This window comes from Pogoniulus pusillus, chromosome Z, assembly GCF_015220805.1.
Source record: "Pogoniulus pusillus isolate bPogPus1 chromosome Z, bPogPus1.pri, whole genome shotgun sequence".
Classification (NCBI taxonomy): domain Eukaryota; kingdom Metazoa; phylum Chordata; class Aves; order Piciformes; family Lybiidae; genus Pogoniulus; species Pogoniulus pusillus.
Genome location: NC_087309.1, coordinates 92,415,542 through 92,440,700, shown reverse-complemented (window position 1 = coordinate 92,440,700; position 25,159 = coordinate 92,415,542). Strand labels below are relative to the sequence as shown.

General features: G+C 43.1%; 1 protein-coding gene across 4 annotated transcripts in view; it reads right to left on the bottom strand.

Annotated features, from left to right (window-relative positions):
• Positions 1 to 14,768: 14,768 nt before the first annotated feature.
• YTHDC2 (YTH N6-methyladenosine RNA binding protein C2) overlaps positions 14,769 to 25,159 on the bottom strand; it is a 51,418-nt gene continuing 41,027 nt past the window's right edge. For all 4 annotated transcript variants that reach the window (XM_064140857.1, XM_064140856.1, XM_064140858.1 and 1 more), the window contains 7 exons: positions 24,959 to 25,068; positions 24,003 to 24,295; positions 23,461 to 23,638; positions 22,298 to 22,501; positions 21,140 to 21,322; positions 15,661 to 15,764; positions 14,769 to 15,512 (listed from right to left, as the gene is read on the bottom strand). In XM_064140857.1, coding sequence (XP_063996927.1) covers positions 15,684 to 15,764; positions 21,140 to 21,322; positions 22,298 to 22,501; positions 23,461 to 23,638; positions 24,003 to 24,295; positions 24,959 to 25,068 — 1,049 coding nt within the window. In that variant the 3' untranslated portion in view covers positions 14,769 to 15,512; positions 15,661 to 15,683. The remainder of the gene's footprint in view (positions 15,513 to 15,660; positions 15,765 to 21,139; positions 21,323 to 22,297; positions 22,502 to 23,460; positions 23,639 to 24,002; positions 24,296 to 24,958; positions 25,069 to 25,159) is intronic.

The window sequence follows — 25,159 nt, the reverse complement described above, 5'->3', positions numbered from 1 at the left end:
CCCTTAGAGATTGCTGTGGTTCACATTAAGGGACATCAAAAAGGGACTAGTTACCAAATTTGAGCAAATAATTTGGCTGATGAGGCAGCAAAACAGGCCTCCTGAAGGGAATCACAAATAATGATCAGTCCATTGGAAACAGAGGTAGGAAACATGGAAGACTTAAGGTTTACTAAAGAAGAGCTAAAGAAGATAGACACTATTGTACTTTAGATGGAGGAAAATGAAAGATACCAGATGGATGAGAAGTGATTCTGAAGGCCTTAGCTCGGCAGATTTTAGAAAGAATTAATGAAAAAACACATTGGGGTGTGAAGGCCTTGGGTGACCACATACTTAAACGATATGGGTGTGTGGGGATTTTTGAAACAGCAAGACAAGTCACAGAGAGGTGACTAATCTGCAGGAAAATTAATCATAATCATTTTAGACAGGTAGCAAAAGGGGGAAGGACAATCACTTATCGACCCTTTGAAAAGGTTCAAATCAATTTTACTGAATTATCAAAAGTAGGAAGAATCAATTATCTATTGGTCATAGTAGACCAGCTGACAGGATACATAGAAGCCTTTCCATCAGCTCAGGTAACTGCAGCAGTGGTAGCAAAGTTTCTGTTGGAACAAGTGATTTCCAGATATGGAGTAATACAAGTAACAGATTCGGACCAAGGTTCACATTTTGCCTCCAGACTTTTAAGTGATTCACTGGGGATCTGCTGGGAATAACACACACCATGGCATCCCCAGATTTCAGGCAAAGTTGAAAGAATGAACCAAAATCTGAAACAACAGTTAACTAAATTGATGATAGAAACTCAGCTTTCTTGGGTCAAGTGCCTTCCCTTAGCATTAATAATTGTATGAACACAACGCCAAAGTGAGACAGAATTGTCAGCATATGAGATGATGTTTGGAATGCTAAATACTCAGGAGATGCCTATGGATGAAAAGCTGGTCGGAGACTTCAGTATCTGTAAATATGTTAAAGCCTTGGCAGAAAGAGTAAAGGAGATCAGAGATATTGGTGTTTTAATTCAAACACCCAGTACACAACATTAAACTGGGAGAAAAGGTGCTGATAAAAACTTGGAAAACTGAACCACTAGTCCCTCAATGGGAAGAACCCTTTGAAGTCTTACTAACCACTGACACAGCAGTAAGGACTGCAGGAAAGGGATGGACCCGTATCTCACGGCTCAAAAGAAGTAAATCTAGTTATGGATGGCAGGTAACTTTGACACCAGGGGGGACAACCATTAAATTAAAGAGGAAGACAGAATGAGTTATGACAGACTGCCAAGGAAAATTCAACTCTTCCTGAGGAAACTATTAAGAATTCATGGATGTGGAATATCTTGATGACCTTTATAGAAATCCATGGAGATGGTTAAGGAGGGGAGGAAATATAAAACCAAAATTTAACTTAAATTGGAATGAAAGTCATGTAAGCATTGTGAACACGAGCTTGAATGGTGCTATATACAGTGTGGATTGTGTGCAAGACACTGATGGGAACCTAAAGATCTACTCCTGAGGGAAGGAGTCTGTATGGCTTGTAAATGGCATTTAGAGAAACTTGTGAGTAGAGGAGGAATTTTATTATTTTCTTGGCGTTTCACTTCAGCAAGGTACTACATTGTCCCCAGATCAAATGTTCAAAGATACCGAAGGACTAATGGAAGCAATCATATGTTGCACTCTACAAAGACTATAATGTAAATTAAGAAGTACCAGTAAAAACTATTGTTGTAACCCAAGCATGTAAGTTTCCCCAATATGGGGAAAAGAGAGAGAAAAGCCTGTATAGTAAGGAGTAAAGATAGAATATAATTATACATCAGACTATGACTGGAAATAACTTGATTTATAGGGAATTGAAAGGAAACTTCTTTAACTCCCTGTTGGGGAGGGAATTTTTTGTTTCACCTATCACAGAAATCGTCATCTGGATGGATGAGAAAAGGTGGACACACACCTCCTGCAGAAAAGACATCCCCAACTCACTGATTTCATGTATAGAAAAAGGGTGTGATCAGGTTTTTTTGTATATGCCAATCATGTAAGGTCTTTATAGATATGTGAGTTGCAATGAAAATAGGTGGCACCATTGTAGACATAACTGCTTCCCACAAGGGTACTGGGGTTTAAGTAAAATTGGAAGGGGAATTAACTGATATTACACTGGACAATTTGAAGAGACAGGAATAATATCAACTAGATACTCAGGGTAGTGGAAAACAAAAGATAGAAGAGCAGGAGTGTGGAGGTACTGTGCAACTCAAAAGTGAAGAGGATACATGGAGAGGAGAGGTTTTAAGTCCCTTGAATAATCCCCTTGCTGTCGAACAGATGATATACCCTGTTCTCAAAGCAACTGAGTAGACGGAGGAGAGGAGACAGAGGGGTAAAAATGAGGGGAATGATTGGACTAATGCTTGGCCTCCTCAAGTTTGGGACTTGCCTGAAATGCCACCAAACAGTGAAGTATGGTAGATGAGCTCTTGTCACTTTTACCTTCCACACCCATATTAATGCAGCTTATTACGATATGCAACAACTAAAAACTTGCACTGTACAAGGATGCAACTTCTGGGTAGTCCACAACCTAGTAATAGGAGGCATATGTAGTGGGCAGAAGTTGTCCCAAGGGGGAAAAAAGCAAGAGAATTAACTAGAACCTCGTGTTGGATTTGTGGGGGTACCCAAATGATGGAACAATGGCAGTGGAAAGGAGAGTCATTAATCCCAGTCCAGTTGCTTGAATGGAATCGGACTGAGGTTATGCAAATCACACAACCCGAGGGGTGGATTTTAAACAACGAGGTAATTGGGCATTACTGTAATAAGCAAAAAGGAAAGGTATTCCCAAAAAAAGAGTAGGAGAATTGAGTTGTAGGAACCTGTTAACAATTAATGGTAGTTCTGCCTCACATTGGTGGCCACATAGTCCTGAGGGATATTGGAGCAAGAATTGTACTAATGAAACTGTGTGTTATCATTTGCAAAATAACAGTAACCCTTTTATGGAGATAATTGGACTAAAGGATTTTTGGGAAAACCCGCAAAGGAGTGATTCTTCATGACAAGCACCAGATGGGTTATTCTGTATTTGTGGAAAGAGGGCCTATACAGAATTGCCAAGAAAGTGGAGGAGGGTCTATACTACTGCTTTCACATGGAGAGGAGTCCAGTACCACTGGAACAGGCTGCCTCAAGGATGGAAATACAGCCCTACAATCTGTCATAGCATCATCCAGACCACACTGGAGAAGGGTGGAGCTCCAGAACACCTGCAATTCATCGATGACATCATTTTATGGAGTGAGGCAGCAGAGGACGTCTTCGAGAAGGGTGAGAAGATCAATTATATCCTGTTGGATGCTGGTTTTGCCATTAAGAGAAGCAAAGTGAAAGGGTTTGTCAGAGGAATACAGTTCCTGGGAGTTCAATGGCAGGATGGCCGATGCCACATCCCTATGGATGTGGTGAATAAAGTGGTTACTATGGTGGAACCCACTAACCAGAAGGAGACACAATCCTTCCTGGGGTTTGTGGGCTTTTGGGAGATGCACATTCCCGGATACAGTCAAATTGTGAAACCTCTCTTTGATGTTACAAGAAAGAGAAATAACTTTGTGTGGGGACCTGAGCAGCAGGTGGCATTTGACCAGATCAAATGAGAGGTGGTCCATGCCATGGCCTTGGGACCAGTTCGAACCGGCCCAGAGATTAAGAACATTCTCTACACAGCAGCTGGTGAGAATGGTCCTAGCTGGAGCCTATGGCAGAAAGCTCCTGATGAAACACTAGGCCGCCCACTCAGGTTCTGGAGCAAGGTGTACAAAGGCTCAGAGGCCAATTATACCCCCACAGAGAAGGAAATCCTAGCTGCCTATGAGGGAGTTAGAGCTACCTCTGAGGTGATTGGGACGGAGTCACCACTCCTTTTAGCTCCAAGGCTTCCAATCCTAACTTGGATGTTTAAAGGGAAGGGTTCAACTTCGCACCATGCCACAGATGCCACTTGGAGTAAGTGGATGGCTCTGACAACTCAGAGAGCTCGTATGGGGACCCTCGAGTGCCCAGGCATTGTGGAGATCATCACCAACTGGCCAGAGGGCACTGACTTTGGAAAGCCATCAGAAGAGAAGACAGTGACCCATGCCGAGGAAGCACCCCCATACAGTGACCTTCCTGAGGAGGAAAAGGCATATGCTCTCTTCACAGACAGATCCTGCTGTCTGGTAGGCAGCAAGCGGAGATGGAAGGCTGCCAGAACCCTACACGCAGAGTTGCAGAGGCAAAAGACGGAGAAGGTGAATCCATCCAATATGCTGAGGTAAAAGCCATCCAGCTGTCCCTGGACACTGCAGAGCAAGAACAGTGGACAATGCTCTACATCTACACCGACTCATGGGTGGTAGCAAATGCCTTACGGGGGTGGCTGAAGGAGCAGAAGTGAAATGACTGGCAGAGAAGAGGGAAGCCTATTTGGGCTGCTGACCTCTGGCAAGATATTTCTGCACGTCTGGACAAGCTACCAGTTAGCTGGTAGACACATCAGTGCTCACATCCCAAAGAGCAGAGCCACTGAAGAGCAACAACATAACCATCAAGATGAGTTGGCTGCCCACATCTCCCAGATAGACCTGGACTGGAAACACAAAGGTGAACTGTTCTTAGCTCTGTGGGCACATGACTCTTCTGGACACCAAGGAAGAGATGCCACATACCAATGGGCCCGTGACAGGTCCGTGGACATATCCATGGATGCCATAGCTCAGGTTATCCATGACTGTGACATCTGTGCTGCCATAGAGCAAGCTAAGTGCATGAAGCCTCTGTGGTATGTGGGACAGTGGTCAAAATACAAGTATGGTGAGGCTTGGCAGATTGATTACATCACTCTGCCTCAATCTCACAGTGGCAAGCAGTATGTGTTAACCATGGTAGAGGAAAGCATGGGGTGGCTGGAAACCTACCCAGTACCTCATGCTACTGCCCGTAACACCATTCTGGGTCTGCAGAGCCACATCCTCTGGAGATATGGTACCCCAGAGAGAATTGAGTCAGACAATGGGACCCATTTCAAGAATAACCTTGTAAGCAACTGGGCAAAAGAGCATGGGATAGAATGGGTTTACCACATCCCATACTACCCACAAGCTGCAGGAAAGATCGAGCATCACAATGGCCTGCTGAAAACCACTCTGAAGGCTAGGGGAGGTGGGACTCTCAAAAACTGGGAGAAGCACCTAGCAGAAGCCACCTGGCTGGTGAACAGCAGGGGGTCAGTCATCAGCTGATCCTGTTCAGTCTGCCCTATTGCCCATAGTTGGGGGAGATGGAGTTCCTGTAGTCTGTGAAAGAAATCTACTGGGGAGAACTGTGTGGGTTGCTCCTGCCTCTGGTGGGGGAAAACCTATCAAAGGGGTGGTATCTGCAGAGGGTCCTGGTCACACATACTGGGTAATGCTTGAAACAGGCACTATTGAGTGTGTCCCACAGAGAAATCTCACTTTGGCTTAAAAGGTTTAAAATCTCAGAGTTGATTCCATGTATTCCATGTATTCCATGCTATCTTGTATTATAGTTGTATAATACTCGTATCATAGTTGTGTAATACTTGTATTATAGTTCATAAGGGGTTATAAGTTGTTTTTCCTAGTTACATCCCCACCATAACACGTGCAACAGAATCCACACCACATAAGCAGCTATCCAGAGAAGTTCTACAGTATCACATCACAACATGGTGTCCAACAGAACCCTGCACCTGATTCTTCACTGATGCCCTGCAGTGAGAGACTGTTCCCAATTTCCCTCCAGAGGACATCTACAGCCATGTCATTTACACCTGTTTTCCTGATGCCGTACAGCAAGAGACTGTTCCTGATGTTTTCTTCACAGAGGGAAAAGACTTAGCCCTGAGTTTCCACAAGAACTGTTCCTGTTTCACTGACTCTTCCTCCATGTTCCTGTCCTGCTCACACCTCACCAACCTGCACCGGACTGGAGGGCACATAACCTTGGGATACAGCCGGGGACCAAGAAGGACTTTAAGAACTCTTAATCCATGGACACTTTTTCCTATCTTTGGAAAAGAAGACTGTTCATAGGAAGGTGGAAATGGTCTAACCAAGGGGTGAAATGTATAGGGTTAACCTTCCAGGGGCAGTAACCCTGAACCTGTCCCTAAGGGCCTTGACCCCTCCCCAAGGGTGAGTCTGAACACCACCAGGTGATGGTTTGCCCACTCCCCCCTTCCTGTTCCGTAAAAGGAGGGGGACTTCCTGTTCATCTCACACTCTCTCTCTCTGCACCTCCACACATCTCTTCCTGCACTTCCCTGCATCAATCATACCCCCATTACCAGCTGTTTATACCTCGTGGCAGACATGAAGCAGACAAAGCCACCATCACACAACTCAGGTTGTATTTATACATTTTGTATTTTGCTATTTTCCCCTTCCCTATCCTTTGTAAACTTCCCTACCTCAGATACCTCTTCTAAGTTATTGTTAAACTTTTTTCCTATTAACTTCCAAATCAAGTGAGATTCATTTAGTTGGGTGTGCTTACCTCTCTCTCTCCCTATATCTAATCCCTTCCTTTGGGAAAGAAGGGGGAAGAGGGGAGGGCACTCTACAAATTCTTATTGGTTCTATCAAATTTATCAGAGTCTCTGGGAATTTTCATTAGAACCCAAGACAATTCTAAAGCATGATTGATAGCCATCCAATCCCAAATCTGTGGGACTATCCCAGGGAACAGCTAGGAGTCTGTAGTGGAGGGCCACATAGGCCCAAATAGGCTTACATATGCCTTGCCTTGCCTGGACATGTTTTCCTGCCCAAACATGTTTTTCTGCCCAAACCAGAGGTAAACACATTAAACGGACAAAAGGGGCACAATAGGCCTGTGACTATAAAAGTCTGGCCTGCCCAGTGTCCAAGTTGTATAACGCAGTTGCGTAAGTCCACACTCTTAGTGTATGGCCCACCAGGTGCAAGGCCCATGCTATCCCCATATTTGAGGGAACTAGACCTGTGGACCCTTCTTAATTTGGTGTGTTTTGGCTGACTGACAGAAGCCTATTGGATAATATTGTGGCCAAAGGACTATTAATCACGGCCCACATCTGATAAACAGAGCAATCCAGGTAAACAAGATGCTCTTGCCACTCTCTCCGCTCATCTCTCCCTGTCTGCCTGCTGCCTGGGGCTGCTACCTTTGTTCACTTTACGTGCTTCTTTGTTCCACGACACTTCGCACCAATCCAGTGGATGATTGAATAATGAGTTCCCATCCGGCCGCCTCTCCAGTCCGCCATATCAGCCCGATTGTGTCCGTGGAATTTTCTCAGAGTGTGCCCCAATTCAAATTAAACTATCAGCGTCACGTGAAATCAACCACGTGGCTTTCGCTATATATATTTTGGGACCACAGATACTGAGACTTCCAAATAGTGAGTATTTGAACTCTCTTGATTCAAGTTGCTAAGGAATTTTATTAACTTTACCAGCGGCACTTCATGCCACAAGACTCTGACCAGAACATTTCTAAAACCTCTACCAAGTTGCGTAATTTGTCTGTAAATAGACATTCTGTAAAATAGTTTCACCAACCATATACAAAGAATTTGTGTGGGTTAGCTGTACATAAGTTTGGGGGAAATTTTCTTTGTATGTATTATTCAATAACCTTCAAATCGGACTCATATCTCACCCCAAACTCAGACTCAAACCTCTCTATAACAGAGTCCTCAGTCATTTAAAGGTACTTCACTGAATACTAAGCTACTGTTGCATGGAAGACACAGTCTATACTTCCTGCTGGAAGCCATGGTTTGGTCTCAGACTCCTAAGTGAGTCTCTATGTTTTCTACTCTGTAACTTGGATTACCATCCTTCCCTGTTACGTAACATATTTGCAAGATAAATTAAATACCTACAGCAATGGATTTACAAAAATTACAAGATTTAGTTGAAAGATTTAGGAATATGAGAGAATCTGAAGAGGAGATTGGTGGAGCCAGGCTCTGCCTACCCTGATGAAGAGTCAGGGACACCCATCCATGAGCAAGGGGCAACAAGTGTGGGCGGCACAAGAAGCAGGTGATCCCACACTCTCTTGTCACCTAGAGAAAGGGACATAAGAGAAGGGGAAGAATGGTGGCAGGTCCCTCTCCAGCAAGGCAGGAGAGGCAGGCAAGTCCCCTCCCAATCCCCCAAATCTTCCCAATGCTCACACGCAAGAGGGTATGAGGCTCTTGTAACAGAGGGCCAGATGAGTAAGGATATAGATGAATGCCCATCCACACAGCTACTGAAGACTTGTCAGCCAGTCTCATGACACAGGACCAGTGTAAGCAGGAAAAAAAGAAAAGTGGTGGTAGTAGTAGGGGATTCCCTTCTTAGGGTAACTGAGGGTCAAATTTACAGGCCAGATCAATCCCACAGCAAGGTTTGCTGCTTGCCTGGGGCAAGGATTAGGGACATTTGTAAGAGACTTCACAGGCTAGTGTGGCCATCAGGCTATTACCCACTACTGCTTATACAGACTGGGAGTCATGAGGCAATGGAGCACAAAAACAATTAAAAATAACTTCCAGGCTTTGTGGATATTACTTGAGGGCTCAGAAGCACAAGTGGTGTTTTCTTCAGTCCCTCTATTGATAGTAAGAGATATTGAAGGAAGGAAAAAAATCCTTAACACATGGCTTAGAGGTTGATGCCACCAACAGAACTTCATGTTGACCATGGGGAAGTTTTCTCAGCACTGGGTGTAGTGGCTACAGATGGAGTTCATCTGTCCTACAAGGGGAAAAGAATTCTTTCATAAGAGTTGGCTGGGCTTACTGACAAGGCATTAAACTAGTCTCGATGAAATCGAGAAAAAGGGAACCAGGGCAATTAAAAAGGAATTCAAGGCCCTGGGGAAATTGATAGATGGGGCAGGAGCACAAGTGGTGTTCTGCTCAGTCCTCTCTGTGGCAAGAGAGCTCACAGAGAGGAACAGCAGAACCTGTGACATCAACAGCTGGCTCAAGGGATGGTGTGAGCAGCAGCACGTTGGCTTCTTCGACCTTGGGGGAACTTTTACTGAGCTGGACCTGCTTGATCGTGATGGGGTGCAGTTGTCTAGGAGGGGCAGGAGAGTCCTGGCACTGGAGTTGGCAGGGCTCATTAGGCGGGCTTTAAACTAGATATGAAGGGGGTGGGTGAGGCAATAACTCTGAGAAGGAGAGAGTGGGAAGGAAACTAGAGTCAACTGGGGAATCGAGAGCCCAGCTGAAGTGCATATACACCAATGCACGCAGCTTGGGTAACAAGCAGGAGGAACTAGAAGTCCTGGTCCACCAGAGTGACTCTGATATAGTCGCCATTTCAGAAACTTGGTGGGATGACAGGCACGACTGGAGTGCTATACTGGGGGGATACAGCCTCTTCAGGAGAGATAGGCAAGGGAGAAGAGGAGGAGGAGTGGCTCTGTATATTAGGGAGTCACTCCTTGCCACTGAACTTGAGGTGAGGGATGAAGGGATTGAAAGCTTGTGGGTTAAAATCAGAGGGAGGACTAACAAATCTGACATCCTGGTTGGGTCCTCTGCAGCGGAACCTTGACCATCTGGACAGATGGGCAGAGTCCAATGGGATGGCGTTTGATAGCTCCAAGTGCAGGGTGCTGCACTTTGGCCACAACAACCCCATGCAGAGATACAGGCTGGGGTCGGAGTGGCTGGAGAGCAGCCAAACGGAAAGAGATCTGGGGGTGCTGATTGACACCCGCCTGAACATGAGCCAGCAGTGTGCCCAGGTGACCAAGAGAGCCAGTGGCATCCTGGCCTGCATCAGGAATGGTGTGGTCAGCAGGAGCAGGGAGGTCATTCTGCCCCTGTACTCTGCACTGGTTAGACCACACTGAGTACTGTGTTCAGTTCTGGGCCCCCCAGTTTAGGAGGGACATCGAGATGCTTGAGCATGTCCAGAGAAGGGCGATGAGGCTGGTGAGAGGCCTTGAGCACAGGCCCTACGAGGAGAGGCTGAGGGAACTGGGATTGTTTAGCCTGGAGAGGAGGAGGCTCAGGGGTGACCTTATTGTTGTCTACAACTACCTGAGGGGTGGTTGTGGCCAGGAGGAGGTTGCTCTCTTCTCTCAGGTGGCCAGCACCAGAACGAGAGGACAGAGCCTCAAGCTACGCCATGGGAAATTTAGGCTCAGGGTGAGGAGAAAGTTCTTCACTGAGAGAGTCATTGGACACTGGAATGCGCTGCCCAGGGAGGTGGTGGAGTCGCCGTCACTGGAGCTGTTCAAGGCAAGATTGGACGTGCCACTTGGTGCCATGGTCTAGCCTTGAGAATTGTGGTAAAGGGTTGGACTTGATGATCTATGAGGTCTCTTCCAACCTTGTTGATACTGTGACTTTGATTACTGTGAATCTTCTCTTCCAGTTCAATTAATGTTCATGTATTTTGCTGGTTATTACTAGATCTAGATATTACCCGTAGAATGTTTCCATGACTGTGTAAGAATCGAAATATTAGTGTTTGGGGGTGGTGAAAGTTCTGAATATAAAAATTAATAAACAATATTAATTTTGGAAAAAATATTGTATTGCATCAATTAATTTTCCCCTCCGCAACAAGCATGGGTAATAAACAGCAGGACTTGGAGGCCATTGTGCAACAGGGAAACTATAACCTAACAGCCATCCAGAAACCAGGTGGGATGACTCCCACAGCTGGAGTGCTATAGTTGACGAATACCAACTTTTCAGAAGGTGAAGGCAAGGAAGAAGAGGTGGTGGAGTGGCCCTCTATGTTAAGGACTCATGTGAAACTATACAAATTAATGAAAATGATGTTGAGTCCCTATGGGTAAGAATCAGGAGTAAAGCCAGCAAGAATGCTATCATATTGGGAATCTGTTGTAGAACACCCAACCAGGATGTAGAGGTTGATGAAAGTTTTTGTAAGCAGTTGACAGAGGTCACACAATCATTCCCGCTTGTTCTTATGGGAGACTTCAACTTCCTAGGTATCTGCTGGAAATATAATACACCAGGGATAAAACAGTCCCAGAGGTTCCTGGAGTGTGTGGAGAATAACCTCCTGACAAAACTGGTGAGGAAGCCAACCAGGAAAGGGGCCCTCCTGGATCTGCTTCTTGTAAACAGGGAAGAATTTGTGGAGGAAGTAAAGGTTGGTGACCATCTGTAGCTCAGTGATCATGAGATAATTAAGTTCTCTATCCTTGGAGAAACAAGAAGAGGGGCTAGAAAACTGTCACCTTGAAATTCCAGAGGGCAAACTTTGGCCTGTTCAGGAGACTAATAGACAAAGTCCCTTAGGAGGACACCTTGAATAATGTAGGAGTCCAGGAAGGCTGAACATATTTCAAAAGGGAAGTCTTAAAGGCACAAGAGCAGGCTGTCCCTGTGTGCTGAAAAATGAGTCAGGGAAGGCATGTGGCCTGGCTGAATATGGACCTTTGGCTGGACCTCAAGAGCAAAAGGAGAGTCTATGACCTTTAGAAAAGGGGACAGGCATCTCATGAGGACTATAAAACTGTAGTGAAGCTATGCAGGGAGACGAGGAGAACCAAAGCACAGCTAAAGCTCAACCTAGCTACAGCCATTAAGGATAATAAGAAATGTTTCTATAAATTCATTAACTAGGGAAAAACTCCATCCTTTACTGGACATAGAGGGAAATATAGCGACTAAGGATGAGGAAAAGGCTGAAGTGCTTAATGCCTAGTTTGCCCCAGTCTTTCACACAGGAAGTGGTCGGTGACCTGCTAAGTCAATTAGACCCACACAAGTCTATGGCGTCAGATAGGCTACAGCTAAGGGTGCTGAAGTTGTTGGCAGATGTGCTCACCAAGCTGCTCTCCATTAAATAATGGACCTGAAGACTTGAGGAGGTCCCTATGTACTGGAGCGTAGGAAATGTGACACCTTCAAGAAAGGACGAAAGGAGGATCTGGGAAACTATAGACCTGTCAGTCTGACCTTAGTACCAGGGACAGTCATGGAGCAGGTCAGCTCAAGGGCTATTACATACCATATAGAGAGCAACCAGGGGATCAGGTCCAGTCAGCATGGGTTCATGAAGGGCAGGTCCTGCCTGACAAACCTGATCTCCTTCTGTGACTTAACTGTTGGATGAGGGAAATGCAGTGGATATTGTCTACTTAGACTTTTAAAAAGCCTTTGACAGTGGTTTTCCTTCCCCTCTACTCTGCCTTGGTGAGACCTCATCTTGAATACTGCATTAAGTTTTGGCCTCCCCAGTGTAACAGGCACAGAGACCTGCTGGTGAGAGACCAACAGAGAGCTACAAGGATGATTAGGGGACTGGAGGGCATGCCTTATGAGGAGAGGCTGAGACACTTGGGGCTTTTTAGTCTGCCGAAGGCTGAGAGGGGATTTAATAAATGTGCATAAATACCTGAGGGCTGGTCAGGCTCTTCTCACTTACTCCCTGTGATAGGACAAGGAGTAATGGGTATAAGTTGCAGCACAAGAGGCTCCAGTTCAACACAAGCAGGAAACTTCTTTACTGTAAGGGTCACAGAGTATTGGAACAGGTTTCTCAGAGAAGTTGAGGAGTCTTCTCTGGAGACTTTCAAAGCCTATCTGGATGTGTTCCTCTGTGATCTGTGCTAATTGTGTGGCCTTGCTCTGACACAGGGTTGGACTCTATGATCTCCTTGGTTCCCTTCCAACCCCTAATATCCTGTGATCCGGTGATCTGTGACTGCTCATGCCTTGAATGAGCAGTTCTGTTGGACAAAGCACTGACTGGATGAAAGGGCCCAAAGGGTGGTGGTCAGTGGAGTTAAATCCAGCTGGGAGCTGGTCACGAGTGGTGTCACCTAGGGCTCAATGTTTAATATCTTTATTGATGACCTTGATAAACACATGGAGTGTGTCATCAGTAAGTTTGCAGATGACACCAAGCTGGGTGGCAGTGCTGATCTGCAGGAGAGCCGTGGATAGACTGGATCAATGGGCTGTCAATGGCATGAGCTTCAACAAGGCCAAATGCCAGGTCCTCCACTTGGGCCACAACAACCCCAACCAACCCTACAGGCTTGGGGAAGTGTGGCTGGAAATCTGTGTGGCAGAAGTAGGCCTGGAGGTTGTAATAGACAAACAAGTGAAAATGAGCAAGCAGCATGCTGAAGCAGTGAAGAAAGGCAATGCCAAAAAAAAAAGTTTTTTTTCGAAGAAAAAAAAGTGGTCAGGCGGTGGGAGCGGCTATCCAGGGAGGTGGTTGAGTCACCAACCCTAGATATGTTTAGAAGTCGTTTGGATGCAGTACTTGAGGATATGATTTAAGGATGAACTTTGTAGAGTAGGGTTAACGTTTGGACTTGACGATCCTGGGGGTCTTTTCCAAGTGCAATGTTGCTGTGATTCTGTGATTTCTGACAGCATCCACTTGGCTTGGCAATGTTTGTGCTCATGGAAGAGCTATGTGTCATACCTGTAGGATAATCATACTCCATTTTAACAACTGAGTAAAGGAATTTCACACAGTATTGTCTGCATCTTATCAGGTATCAGTTCTGTCTTCTGGATATCTATGTGAAGAAAACCCCTTTTCCACAGCTTTTTCCATAGCCACTTTGCCAAAACAATAGCCAAGTTTTTCCCAGATACTGCTACATGGGGGACCAAGCCTTTAACAGAGAGAGCAGTTAGTTTTCTCTGTTGCAGCCCCCATGTGCTCCACAGGCAGTCAAATTAAGTTTGGGCTGCTTTCAAATGTTGCTCAGTATTCTCTGAGCCTTTGTGCTAAAACATAAAAGCACGAAAGTCCTCCCTTTATTTCTCTGTCTTTTTGACTAAGGTAGAATCTGATATCCACGGGTATTGCAAGGTCACAAAATAATCAATAAAGGCATACAATACAGAGGGCCAAGGCTAGTCATGATGCAGTACCGTATCTCACTTCTACATGAGTGTGTAAGGACTTAAGGTAGCCCTGGCAAATTAAAGGTCCAGGATATGGTCACAGACACTACATGACCAGTATCAGTTTATCCCTGAGAAACAGTAAAAAAAAAATACCTATCAGTAGTACAGACCCCACCTAGGCAGGTAAAGACTTACTTGACCATGGCTGTCAGGCAGGCAACAGGGCGTAACTCTTCGGCTGACCCAATCCTGTTAATGAGGACTGCACATTCCTTGATTGGACTGTCTTTTTTTTAACACTGAGCCACTGGGTTTGCTAACCAAACATTACACCCCTTCTCTGCTCCTGATTTTGACAGCTTCATCCTTGGTATGCACAGGGACCAGAAATCCTGTACAAGGCAATACTGCCACATATTCCTTTGTCGGTACAGACCTGGAATCATCATATCATGCAATGCAAGCCCTACAGCTCTGTTGTACACACCATCTCCAGAAACATTATATTAGGCAACATAAGCCTTAGAAGTACATGCTTGGTCTTGCAAAGACCAACACAGAACGCAAAGTCATAACAGAGAAAGCAAAAAAGAGCAGATGGTAACTTGAACTGTGTGGAGACTCTTACTAGACAAGAAAAGAATAAGAACATAAGTACTAGAAGCTCTTCATTTAATGTAAGAATGACAACAAACATGCTGACAGTGAGAAAAGTGAGCTGATAACATCCTCACAGCATTAAGACTCAGGGAAAGCCCAACAAAACAAAGCAATAGGAGTGTAAAATACGAAGAAAGAAATTGAATGAAGAGGAATACAAAGAAAGCACAAAGACTGCATTGAAAGATGTTGTACTGGTATTTTAGATTTTTTTTTAAAGAACGAAAAATCTTCTAATAATACTCGTTAGTGAACTATTACAAGTACCATTTTGAAGCAGGCCTCAGAAAGACTGTTACAAGGTTGCAATGTGTGTGAATACCTTTAAAAAGCAAATAAACTAAACTGTAAACACTGGTGGATCTCAAAGATCTCATGCTCCTTTCACATTCTCCAGTGTCCCAATTGCTTGTATGAATACATCTGGCTCTCTCACATCATGCATACAGAAGTTCAGCAAGTACTTACAAAATCTTCCAATGTGTTTTAAGTATCTATTCTCAAACTATTTATTTTATACAAACTGCAAGATTGCTTAATTGATAATACACTGGTTCATTTCATAGATTTAGAAAGCTTTAAATGTAAACTGTATATTTAAACTGTCTAGTGTGCTATTTTAAACCCACAAACAATTTACATGTGGTCTACTGATTCAAACTTAGTTTTGAACTTAACCATGTTTTTAAGTATCAACTGCACACTACTGTAAAAAAAAATTCAGTTAAAAAAAAGCCTGGTGAATAATGTTGTGACATTCATTAAGTCAAGGAAATACTGAAACCCATGCAATTCCCTCATATTTTTCCATTGATAGCTACAGAGTGTGACTAACAACTTTGAGAGCTTGCTGTGCCATCATCATCTTCATACTGTAGGCACGTTGCTGGTTCTAGTGGTTATAGCTGATGTTTCAACCACAGCTAAAAAAAATCAAAAGGAAGAGAATATTTAGTACTAAGGCTTCCTGTTCTTCCACATATTACAAAAGCAAAGCAGTACTGTAATGCTAGTTGTATACAGATAGTTTCCTCTAATACAAAGCAGGCAAGTAAGCCATGAACTAACTACCTGTATCACATTCCTTGACATGCTCAATCAGTTAAGTGCTTTCCTGCCAATGGAATACAGTCCCAAAGCTGTAACAAATGCTCTCCAACCTGTGGTTCCAGCTCCTAGAAATGAACAGTGAAAAATTAGTGGGAAAATAGAGACTTTATTTGCAGTCCTACTATTAAACACATGAAAGCTATTTATTTATAACAAAATCTCCAGATTTTCTGGTGATTGTTTTCAGGTCTCACTGAAAGAGCTCATATAAGAATATATGCACCATATACTTTATACCTTCCACATGTCACATTCCACATGTAAAATATGGTGCGTGACACAGTGTAAGTAACCAATCATAGTCAGATGATTGTCATGTGGACAAGACTGAAAGAGATACATGTTATACAAATAAATGTCTTTGAGTATCCTTGGAGTTCGTGTCCCTCATTGCCACAAATGGGGACCCTGACATGATAGGGTTCTACAAACTGCAGATGAAGAACAGCCAGTGGCAAGCCCAGCTAAGCTATTATCAACATGGCAGACCAGAATGCTGTGCATTGTGACATTTTCAATGCCTCTATGATACATTTGGAGAGAGGTAAACACCTGGAGTTTGTAATATTGTGGGTCAGCATATGACCAAAGAAGACAATTCTATCTTGGATTAATATTTTTAAATATATTTTGAAAAGAAGAGGTGTTAAATATGATGAGCAAAAGATTTCTCTGCTATCATAGTATGGCCATGTGAGAATGCAGGAGGTTGTACAGCAGAAAACACCTTCTCTTTGGAGACTTGGCAAAAAGGGGAGGATGGCCTTATAGACGAGGCCATGCTTGGCAACTTCACTGCAACGCCTTTGCTCACAATGTGGTGGCTATTAAAAGACTCGTTAGAACAACTAAAGCAGAATTGTAAGGCTTCTGATGCTGCTACTGCAGCATCCTATATACTGCATCCTACCAGTCCCAAGGTAGAAGTGGGAAAAAAAAAATTAGGCCACAGCCTTTGGCATCCTCCCAAACCTCTTTTGAATGTCTTGAGGCTGGTTCTCAGAACTCAAAAGTGTCTGCAGTTAATCTATGTTTACTTCATACCCCTGTTTTACCTCTGGGGCTCCAACTCTTTTACCCCCTTAACCCTCTGTACTGCTGTGGCCTGAGGGCAGTGACTGTGCATTTACTCATCTATGCCATGATCCTGTGGCGACTTGGTAAAAAAAAAATAAAAATTAAAAAAATCAGTCACAACAGGCACAGCAGGAAGGAGGAAATGATCCAAAATGCACAAGGAATTCCACAAAATGAACTATTTGCTTGGTCACTATTAAGAGATCTCAGAAAGACAATTGCAACACATGGGTTTTTTTTCACCTTATTCATGAGGATGAGGCAAGGAGAGAAAAGGGATGTGAAAAGTGGCGAGTGGTTTCCTCCTACCTACTCCTACTGCATGTACAGGGGAGGGGGAAGATGCTTGTGGGCTCTTTCTAGCCTCCTGACAAAAATATTAAAGTTGTAACTTTCTAACTATTTTACTGTACTGAAACTGATGGAGAAAAGGAGTGAAGTTGTGCAGCTAATGAAGCACTGTTAAGCATTAAAAGTCTGGTTTACCTTTTGTCAAAGGATGTCACAGGATGTCGGAGGTTAAAAGGTATGTAAGAAGATCATCGAATCCAGCCCTACTGCCAGAGCAGGACCATTAGCTCAGACGGGCCTTGAAAGTCTCCAGAAAAGGACACTCCGCAACCTCTCTGGGGAGACTGTTTCAGTACTCTGTGACCCTTACAGTAAAGCAGTTCCCCCTTGTGTTGAGCTGGAACCTCCTGTGCTGCAACATACACCCATTGCTCCTTATCCAATCACAGGGAGCAAGTGAGAAGTGCCTGTACTCAAACCTGAAACCCATCCCTCAACTGTTTATAAGCGTTTATTAAATCCCCTCTCAGTCTTCTCTTCTTCAGACTAAAAAGCCCCAAGTATCTCAGCCTCTTCTCATAAAGCATGCCCTCCAGTCCCCTAAGCACCCTAGTAGCCCTCTGCTGGACCGTCTCCAGCAGATACCTGTCCCTCTTAAACTGGGGAGCCCAAAACTGAACATAGTATTCAAGAAGAGGTCTCAGCAGGGCAGAGTAAAGGGCGAGAAGAACCTCCCTTGACCTGCTGGACACAATCCTCCTAATACACCCCAGGATCCCATTGGCCTTCTTGGCCACTAGGGTACATTGTTGTCCCATGGACAACTTATCCACCAGGACTCCCAGATCCCTCTCCATAGGGCTGCTCTCCAGCAGATCACCTCCCAGCCTGTACTGGTGCAGATTATTATTCATCCCCAGATGCAGGACTCTGCACTTGTCCTTATTGAACTTCATTTGGCTCCTCATTGCCCAGGCCTCCAGTCTGACCAAGTCTTGCTGGATGGCCACAAAGCCTTCAGCTGTATCAGCCAAGCCTCCCAATTTGGTGTCATCAGCAAACTTGCTGAGCAGTCTTTGTTCCCTCATCAATGTCACTGATGAAGATGTTGACCCAGCACTGAACCCTGGGGGACTCCACTAGTTACAGCAATCCAGCTGGACCTGGCACCATTGACCACCACCCTCTGAACTCTATCTTGCAATCAGTTCCTAATCCACCTCACTGTCTGCTCTTAAATCCCACACTTCCTGAGCTTGCTCACTAGGATGTTGTGGGAGATGGCATCAAAGGCCTTGCTAAGGTCAAGGTAGACTACATCCACTGGTCTCCCTGAATCTACCCATTCAGTTATGTCATCATAGAATGCTACCAGGTTAGTCAAGCATCATTTCCCCTTGGTAAATCCATGCTGACTACTCCTGATAACCTTGTTCTCTTCCAAGTGTCTTGAGATGCCCTCGAGAAGGAGACGCTCCATCATTTTTCCAGGGAGGGAGGTGAGGCAAGTCAATAGTTCCTTGGAACTTCTTTCTTGCCCTTTCTGAAGACTAGAGTGACATTGGCTCTCCTCCACTCCTCAGGCACCTCTGCTGTCTGCCACGATTTGGCAAAAATGATGGAGACTGGCAAAGTAATAACATCAGCCAGTTCTCTCAATACCCTTGGGTGCATCTCATCAGGGCCCATGGACTTGTGGGTGGTAATTTGTGCAACTGACCCTTAACCCAGTCTGCATCGATCAGTGACGAGTATTCCCTCCTCCAGGCTCCCTCTCCTTCCAGGATCTGGAGTACATAAGAGAGTTCCGCCTTAGGTGTAAAGACTGAAGCAAAGAAGGCATTCAGCAACTCTGCCTTCTCTGCATCCTCAGTTATCAGGGCTGCCTCCTCGCTCAGCAGTGGCCCCACACGTTCCCGATTCTTCCTTTTCCTACTGATATATTTGAAGAAGCCCTTCTTGTTCTCTTTTACTTCCTTTGCCAGCTTCAGTTCCAAGAGGGCTTTGGCCTTCCTTGTTGCCTTCCTGCACGCCTTGACAACTTCTCTATAGTTCTCCCAAGTGACAAATCCCTTCTTCCATGAATTGTAAGTTTCTTTCTTCCCTGAGATTTCCTTCAGGAGCTCCCTGCCCAGCCATGCAGGTCTCCTAGCATGTCTACCCAATCTTCTACTCAAGGGAACACACCTAGCTTGGGCTTTAGGTGGTCTTCAAACACTAATCAACTTTCTTGCACTTCTTTACCCTCCAGAGCCTTAGCCCATGGGATTTCTACAAGCATGTCTCTGAAGAGTACAAAGTTAGCTCTGTAGAAGTCCAGGTTTGTAATTCTACTTGTTGGTCTGACTCTACCCTGTAGAATACTAAACTCCACCATGTCATGATCACTGTCCCTAAGACTGTTCCCGACAGTGTCCTCAGCCAGTCCCTCTTCATTAGTTAATACAAGGTCCAGCAGTGCACTCTCTCCTTGTTGGTTCCTCCACTACCTGCACCAAGAAGTTATCACTGATACACTACAAAAGCCTTTTGGACTGACTGTGCCTGGCTGTGTGATCTTCCCAGCAAATATCAGGGTGACTGAAGTCACCCATGTGTACCAAGGAGTTAGCTCTAGAGGCTACCTCCAATTGACTGTAGAAGGCCTCATCAACATCTTCCTCTTGGTTTGGTGGTGTATAGTAGACACCTACAACAATTTCACCTCCTTTCCCACATTCTTTAATTCTTAACCACAAGCTTTCAACCTGCTCTGCCTCCCCTCTTGGATAGAACTCAGCATATTTCAGTTGCTCTCACACATACAGAGCAACTCCCTCACCTCATCTTGCTGGTCTATCCTTCCTGAACAGTACATAGCCATCCATGACAACATTCCAGTCGTGGAAGCTGTACTACCATGTTTCAGTGATGGCAATTATATCATAGTTATTCAGCCTCCTCATGCTTATTTCCCATGCTCTGTGCGTTGGTATATAAGTATTTCAGGAAAGGAGTTAATCTGCTGGCTTTCACTCTTGCAGTCTGACCGTTCACAGCCACTTCCATGGCCACCAACCTAGCAGCAAGCTCTGCATGTGCTGATTCCTTATTACTTGCCTCCTGTGGTACAAGTTCTTGTGTGTTCCTAGCACGCTGCAAAGTAACAGGCTGATGGTTCTTATTAGCCTCCCACCCTGGTGTGTCGTCTGTCAGCTTATACTCATTGCTAGCCTTTTTATCTTCTCCAACATACAATTCATTGTTATGTACCTCCCCTGAGATAGCAGTGGAGCTAACACATCGCCCCACATTTGCCTCACGCTTGCCTACAGTAAGCCTGGATTTCTCTCTCTCCCCCTCCCAACCTAGTTTAAAGCACAGTTAATGAGCCCAACCAACCCCTGCAATCTAAACCTTCTTCCACTTTGAGAGAGATGCACCCCATTTGCTGCTAGCAGACCTGGCATCATGTGGAGTGACCCACAGTCAAAAAAGCCAAAGTCCTGCTGGAGGCACTGTCTCAAAGCCATGAGTTGAGCAGGTGAGTCCTGATTAGCTTTCTAATCTCCTATCAAGAAGATACTTTGGAATGGGACTGGGGAGAACATAGAAACTACCACAGAGTGCTCGTGTGCCAATTCTTTTTGTACTTGCTTTAGTAGATCAAAAAACTGTCCTAAGCTTTATTCTACCTCAAATCTTAAGATACTCTTCACTCTTTATAAGAATTCCAAGGCTACAATGACAAATAGTTCTTTGGATGTGATCTTGGGGAACAAATCTGAATAAGAGGGAATGAACACTCAGAATCAAAATTTAAAACTCTAAAACGTTTTTAGAGCCTTCCAGATTTAAATTTTAGAAGTCTTTTACATGCATATTAAACAAGAAATTGCTTTGATTTTATCAAAATGCCCCCACTACTTCAACAGTAATGCATTAGAAGAACATACTATGTGCATCAATGCATTGTGATTCAGATTTAACAGATACATGAGGACAGCTGAGATAAATCTCAGGGCTAAACAAGCTAATTAAAAGTAACACAGTTCTACCAAGTAAAGACAACTTCAGAAGAGAATTACATTACCTGTCCATCTCTGCTTATTTGTACTTTCTTATTGTCATTCCAAGGGTTCAGCAAGTGGTGAGCAAACTGAAAAGGAATGCTTTCTTTTCGGATCCACTCCACCTTAAATATACCTCCAAAACCAGCAGAGCCCCAGTCTTGACTTTTCTCAGAACCTATCTCTGAAGCCATTCTAGCAAAACCCTGGAGCAAAAATTGAAATATGACATATGAAATAATGTTGGAAATACATAGATGACTGGGCTTCATGTGAAACGTTCAAATTAGTTTCAAAGTGTTTCACACAGTCTCCCACATGAAGCTGGAAAGTTAAACATAGTATCATTTGTTCTTCCACTTTAGATGTTCCTTCTAGATTTGACCACAGAGTATATCTCTCAGTTAATTTCTCAAAATTACTATTAAAAGATATTTTAGACTTGTAACAAAGGCCGAAAACATGTTCTAAAAAACATGTGATGCATAAGGAATCAAAGTAACGTTCTACCTGACAATAGTCCATTAGTTATTTCTTGTTAGTTGTACATATTTTTTGCAGAAATCCATTCACTTTAGCTAATCTGCAACTTTGCAATGATGGATCAAGCCTTTATTGTTAAATTTGCAATAAATCTGTGAACTATTTGTAGACAAATACCTTGCTGAACTTGGAAGTCAAGAGACAGCTCTTTAAGAATCGTTACCATGACTTCCTAGTGTTCACACTTTTAAATTAAAAGTACTGTTCAGGCAGATAGATTCTATTAAAATTTGTAAAAAAGGATGTGAGTTTCTTGGCCTTGGAAAGCTGTAACTTGAATACAAATGCTTGCTCATTTACTCTTTTTCTGCATGACAAATTAAGTACGGTAGCAACACTCTGCCCTTTTTTTTTTGGGGGGGTGGTTTGGTTGTTGTAAGGGATTAATGCAGGCTATATGCACCATTCCAACTCAACGTATTTGGACACAATTCAGTCTTTGGCTTTGAGTGACAAACTAAGTTACCTAAAAGCATGCTTCAAGAGAAAAGTTACTCCAGAGAAAAGATCCTCAGCAACCAGACACGTTTGCTTGCTACTCTACTTACTAAGTTAGAAGCAAAACACAACACAGTCATTTACTGTGTCTTCCTAAACCGTCAACCAAACCTAGTATTTAACATTAAGTGGGGACTCACCTGAAAGTGTCCAGATCCCTGAACGGAAAATATTAAGTAAACCATACTGCTTGCCCAAAAGGCTCTATTTAGTTTTCGTTCGTTACTCGGTGTAGTAGACCATACACCCTTCTGTTGAGAAATGTCAATGTTTTGCAAATTGCTACTTTTCATTATGAAGTATCGAACTGGCGTATATGGTCTTCGCATAGGAGATTTAGAACCCTGGAAAAATTACACTAAATTAAACTATGATAAAATAAACCATACTTTTGGTCTAAAGTTTTATATACATGAAAAGAGAAATCCTTTGACTGTGCTACCTTTGTCTTCTACAAGAAACACAGTATCTACCAGCTAGCACTGTTTGAATTTGCTTCAAAATGTACTTCACATCTACTTTACGTTTAAGTATTTTCAAACAATTCATTCATAAGGGGCAGCAAACAAGTATAGCAGAACGTGCTATAAATAGTACAGCGACTACAGTGTTTTGAAGTTAGACACATTAATTACAGGTTTTTGACATGTGCCAAAATGATCATTCTAGCTACAGCCTGAAGCACACTAGTCACCACCCTTAGGAAACAGGTTTCAGCACTTTACATTGGCTGAAATTTAAAACTTAACAGGAATTAAATTCTCCATGGACTGTACGCCTAGAGGAACAATGGGGTTTCCTATCAATGATCTGTTCTATACTATTTCAGTTTACTATTCAAATACTTAGTGAGAATAGGCCAATAACCACATTATAAATGTGCATGTTGTTAGAATAACAGTAATTTAAAAAGCAAACAGTCATATTAAGCCAGGTAACACAAACCAGAAAGTATCAACATATGCTATTACAGAAAAAAAAGCAAGTAGATTCCAAAGAATTCCTGTGTGCATGCACTGTAAACTAGTTTAGAAAAACAAAATACACCTTCGTTGCTTATTATATCGAGTTTTTAATTTTTTTTCCCCCCCCGCTTTGGATACATTTATCTCAACAGTGTGCAAACACCTCCACTTTTACCATATTGAGCAATCTTAATGAGGGTACTTAGCACATATTTTAGATTCCAGAAAGAAACAAGTATTACAAACATTTAAGCTTATTCTTAAATTCAAAATGTGCCTGATAGCTGCTGAAAGATATAGTTTTGAAGAGCAGGTTAATTTATTTACAGGAACTCTACCTTTCCAGATATTGAAGAAGAAGGACTAGCACAGGGGCTAGGATAGCTACTGCTGTCCGTAGACTTCACTGATGATTGATCTGACCTGTCATCTGAAGTTCGTTTGGAGCGCAAAATGTTTTTTTCTTTGTATCTCTTTGGCTGGTGAATTGTGGGAGGTGTACATTTCACTAAAACTCTGTAAAATAAAGGTAGACAGATGACATGCCAGGATTCTCGAAAACACTCATAGAGCAACTTGTGTCTACATATCACCCTATTGCATGAGTATACATTACAGTAATTCCAAAACATGTTAAATACTAACTGTATTTGCATGTTATGATTGAATCTTTACTGTTACTTCTTCACAAAGGTCACAATTCATGGACAAACAGCAAGCACACACATTAAATACTTTGTAACAAAATCACAAGTACAACAAAGCACAGGACAGACAACTCTTTCAACAGTATTCCTTCTGTTTCTTCCTTTTTATTATTAGCAGAAGTTCAAGTATATAAATTGCAACTTACAGTCTCTACAAGATCTCAAAGCCTTACTTTTCAGCATTAAAGGAGTCAGAGAATTCAGTTTCTGCTGAGCTTTTTCTACTGTTGATTGACCTCCATGTAGGTGCTGCTAAAGGAAGTTCTTCAGAAGCCATAGGTCTTGGTCTCTGACCAATTCCTGAAGGCTGCTGCAAACCTGTAGACTGTTCTTCACTAGTTAAAACAGCTATAATTGCTCGTACAGTTGTTTCATCAACTTGAGACCATGGTTTAGAAGGAGCTCGCATACGACGCAGAAATAAGCTATGCCACTTCTGTCTGAGTTGAAACAGCAAACCAGCAGCCTGTAAAAAAATTCAGTTCTATTAAACACAAAAAAATTAGTTCAGACAGCTAAGAGTGCTCTATCAGGCAGCATCTGGACTTCTAGAATGAACAGGATCCAAACTGAAAGGCAAACTGAAGTGCTGGAAAGGAGATTAAAAGACCACACTTAAACTGTTATGTTACCTTTTCTTTTCTCAGATGCAAAATAATTTTAATTATTAAAATACTTCGTTTACTTCTGCATAATACTTTAAATTGTAAACTCACACAATTTATTTTCTCACTTCAGGATATTAGCTTTTTCAGAAAAAAGTTTTTATGCTTTTTATGCTTTCTCTCAATTCAGCCTGTACTCAGGCACTCTTCATTCATACCTGAAGTAAAAGAGTTCTAGTGATATATTCTTACACAGACTTCAATTCAATTTAGAAGTCTAATTCCCAACTTACCAGAAATAGTTCTTTTCTTCAAAAACAAAACACAACACCTCTCTATCCTTGTTGTATTTCTTAATGAACTCATAAGCTAGAGGTTAAAACACAGACTGATTTGTTCTGTAAACTCGAGAGACCCAAATAGACCATGACAGCAGCTCTGACAGAAAGTATTTCAGAGGTATTTTTAGGAAGATCATCAACATCGTCCTACAAGAAACAAGCATTGAGTGGTACATTACTTACTTCAGGGTCTAGTTTGAGATGGAGCCATTCGTCTAGCTTCAGCAGGGCCAAATTAGCAGTTGTTTGGTCCTCCATCTCACTATCACTGTTATCATTAGATACCTCATCCCCTAAGTTAAATATAAAATGTACATTAACATTTCTGTGTAATTTCCACTTACATATAAAAAAAGAATATTGTTGTGTTATCAGCAATAAAAC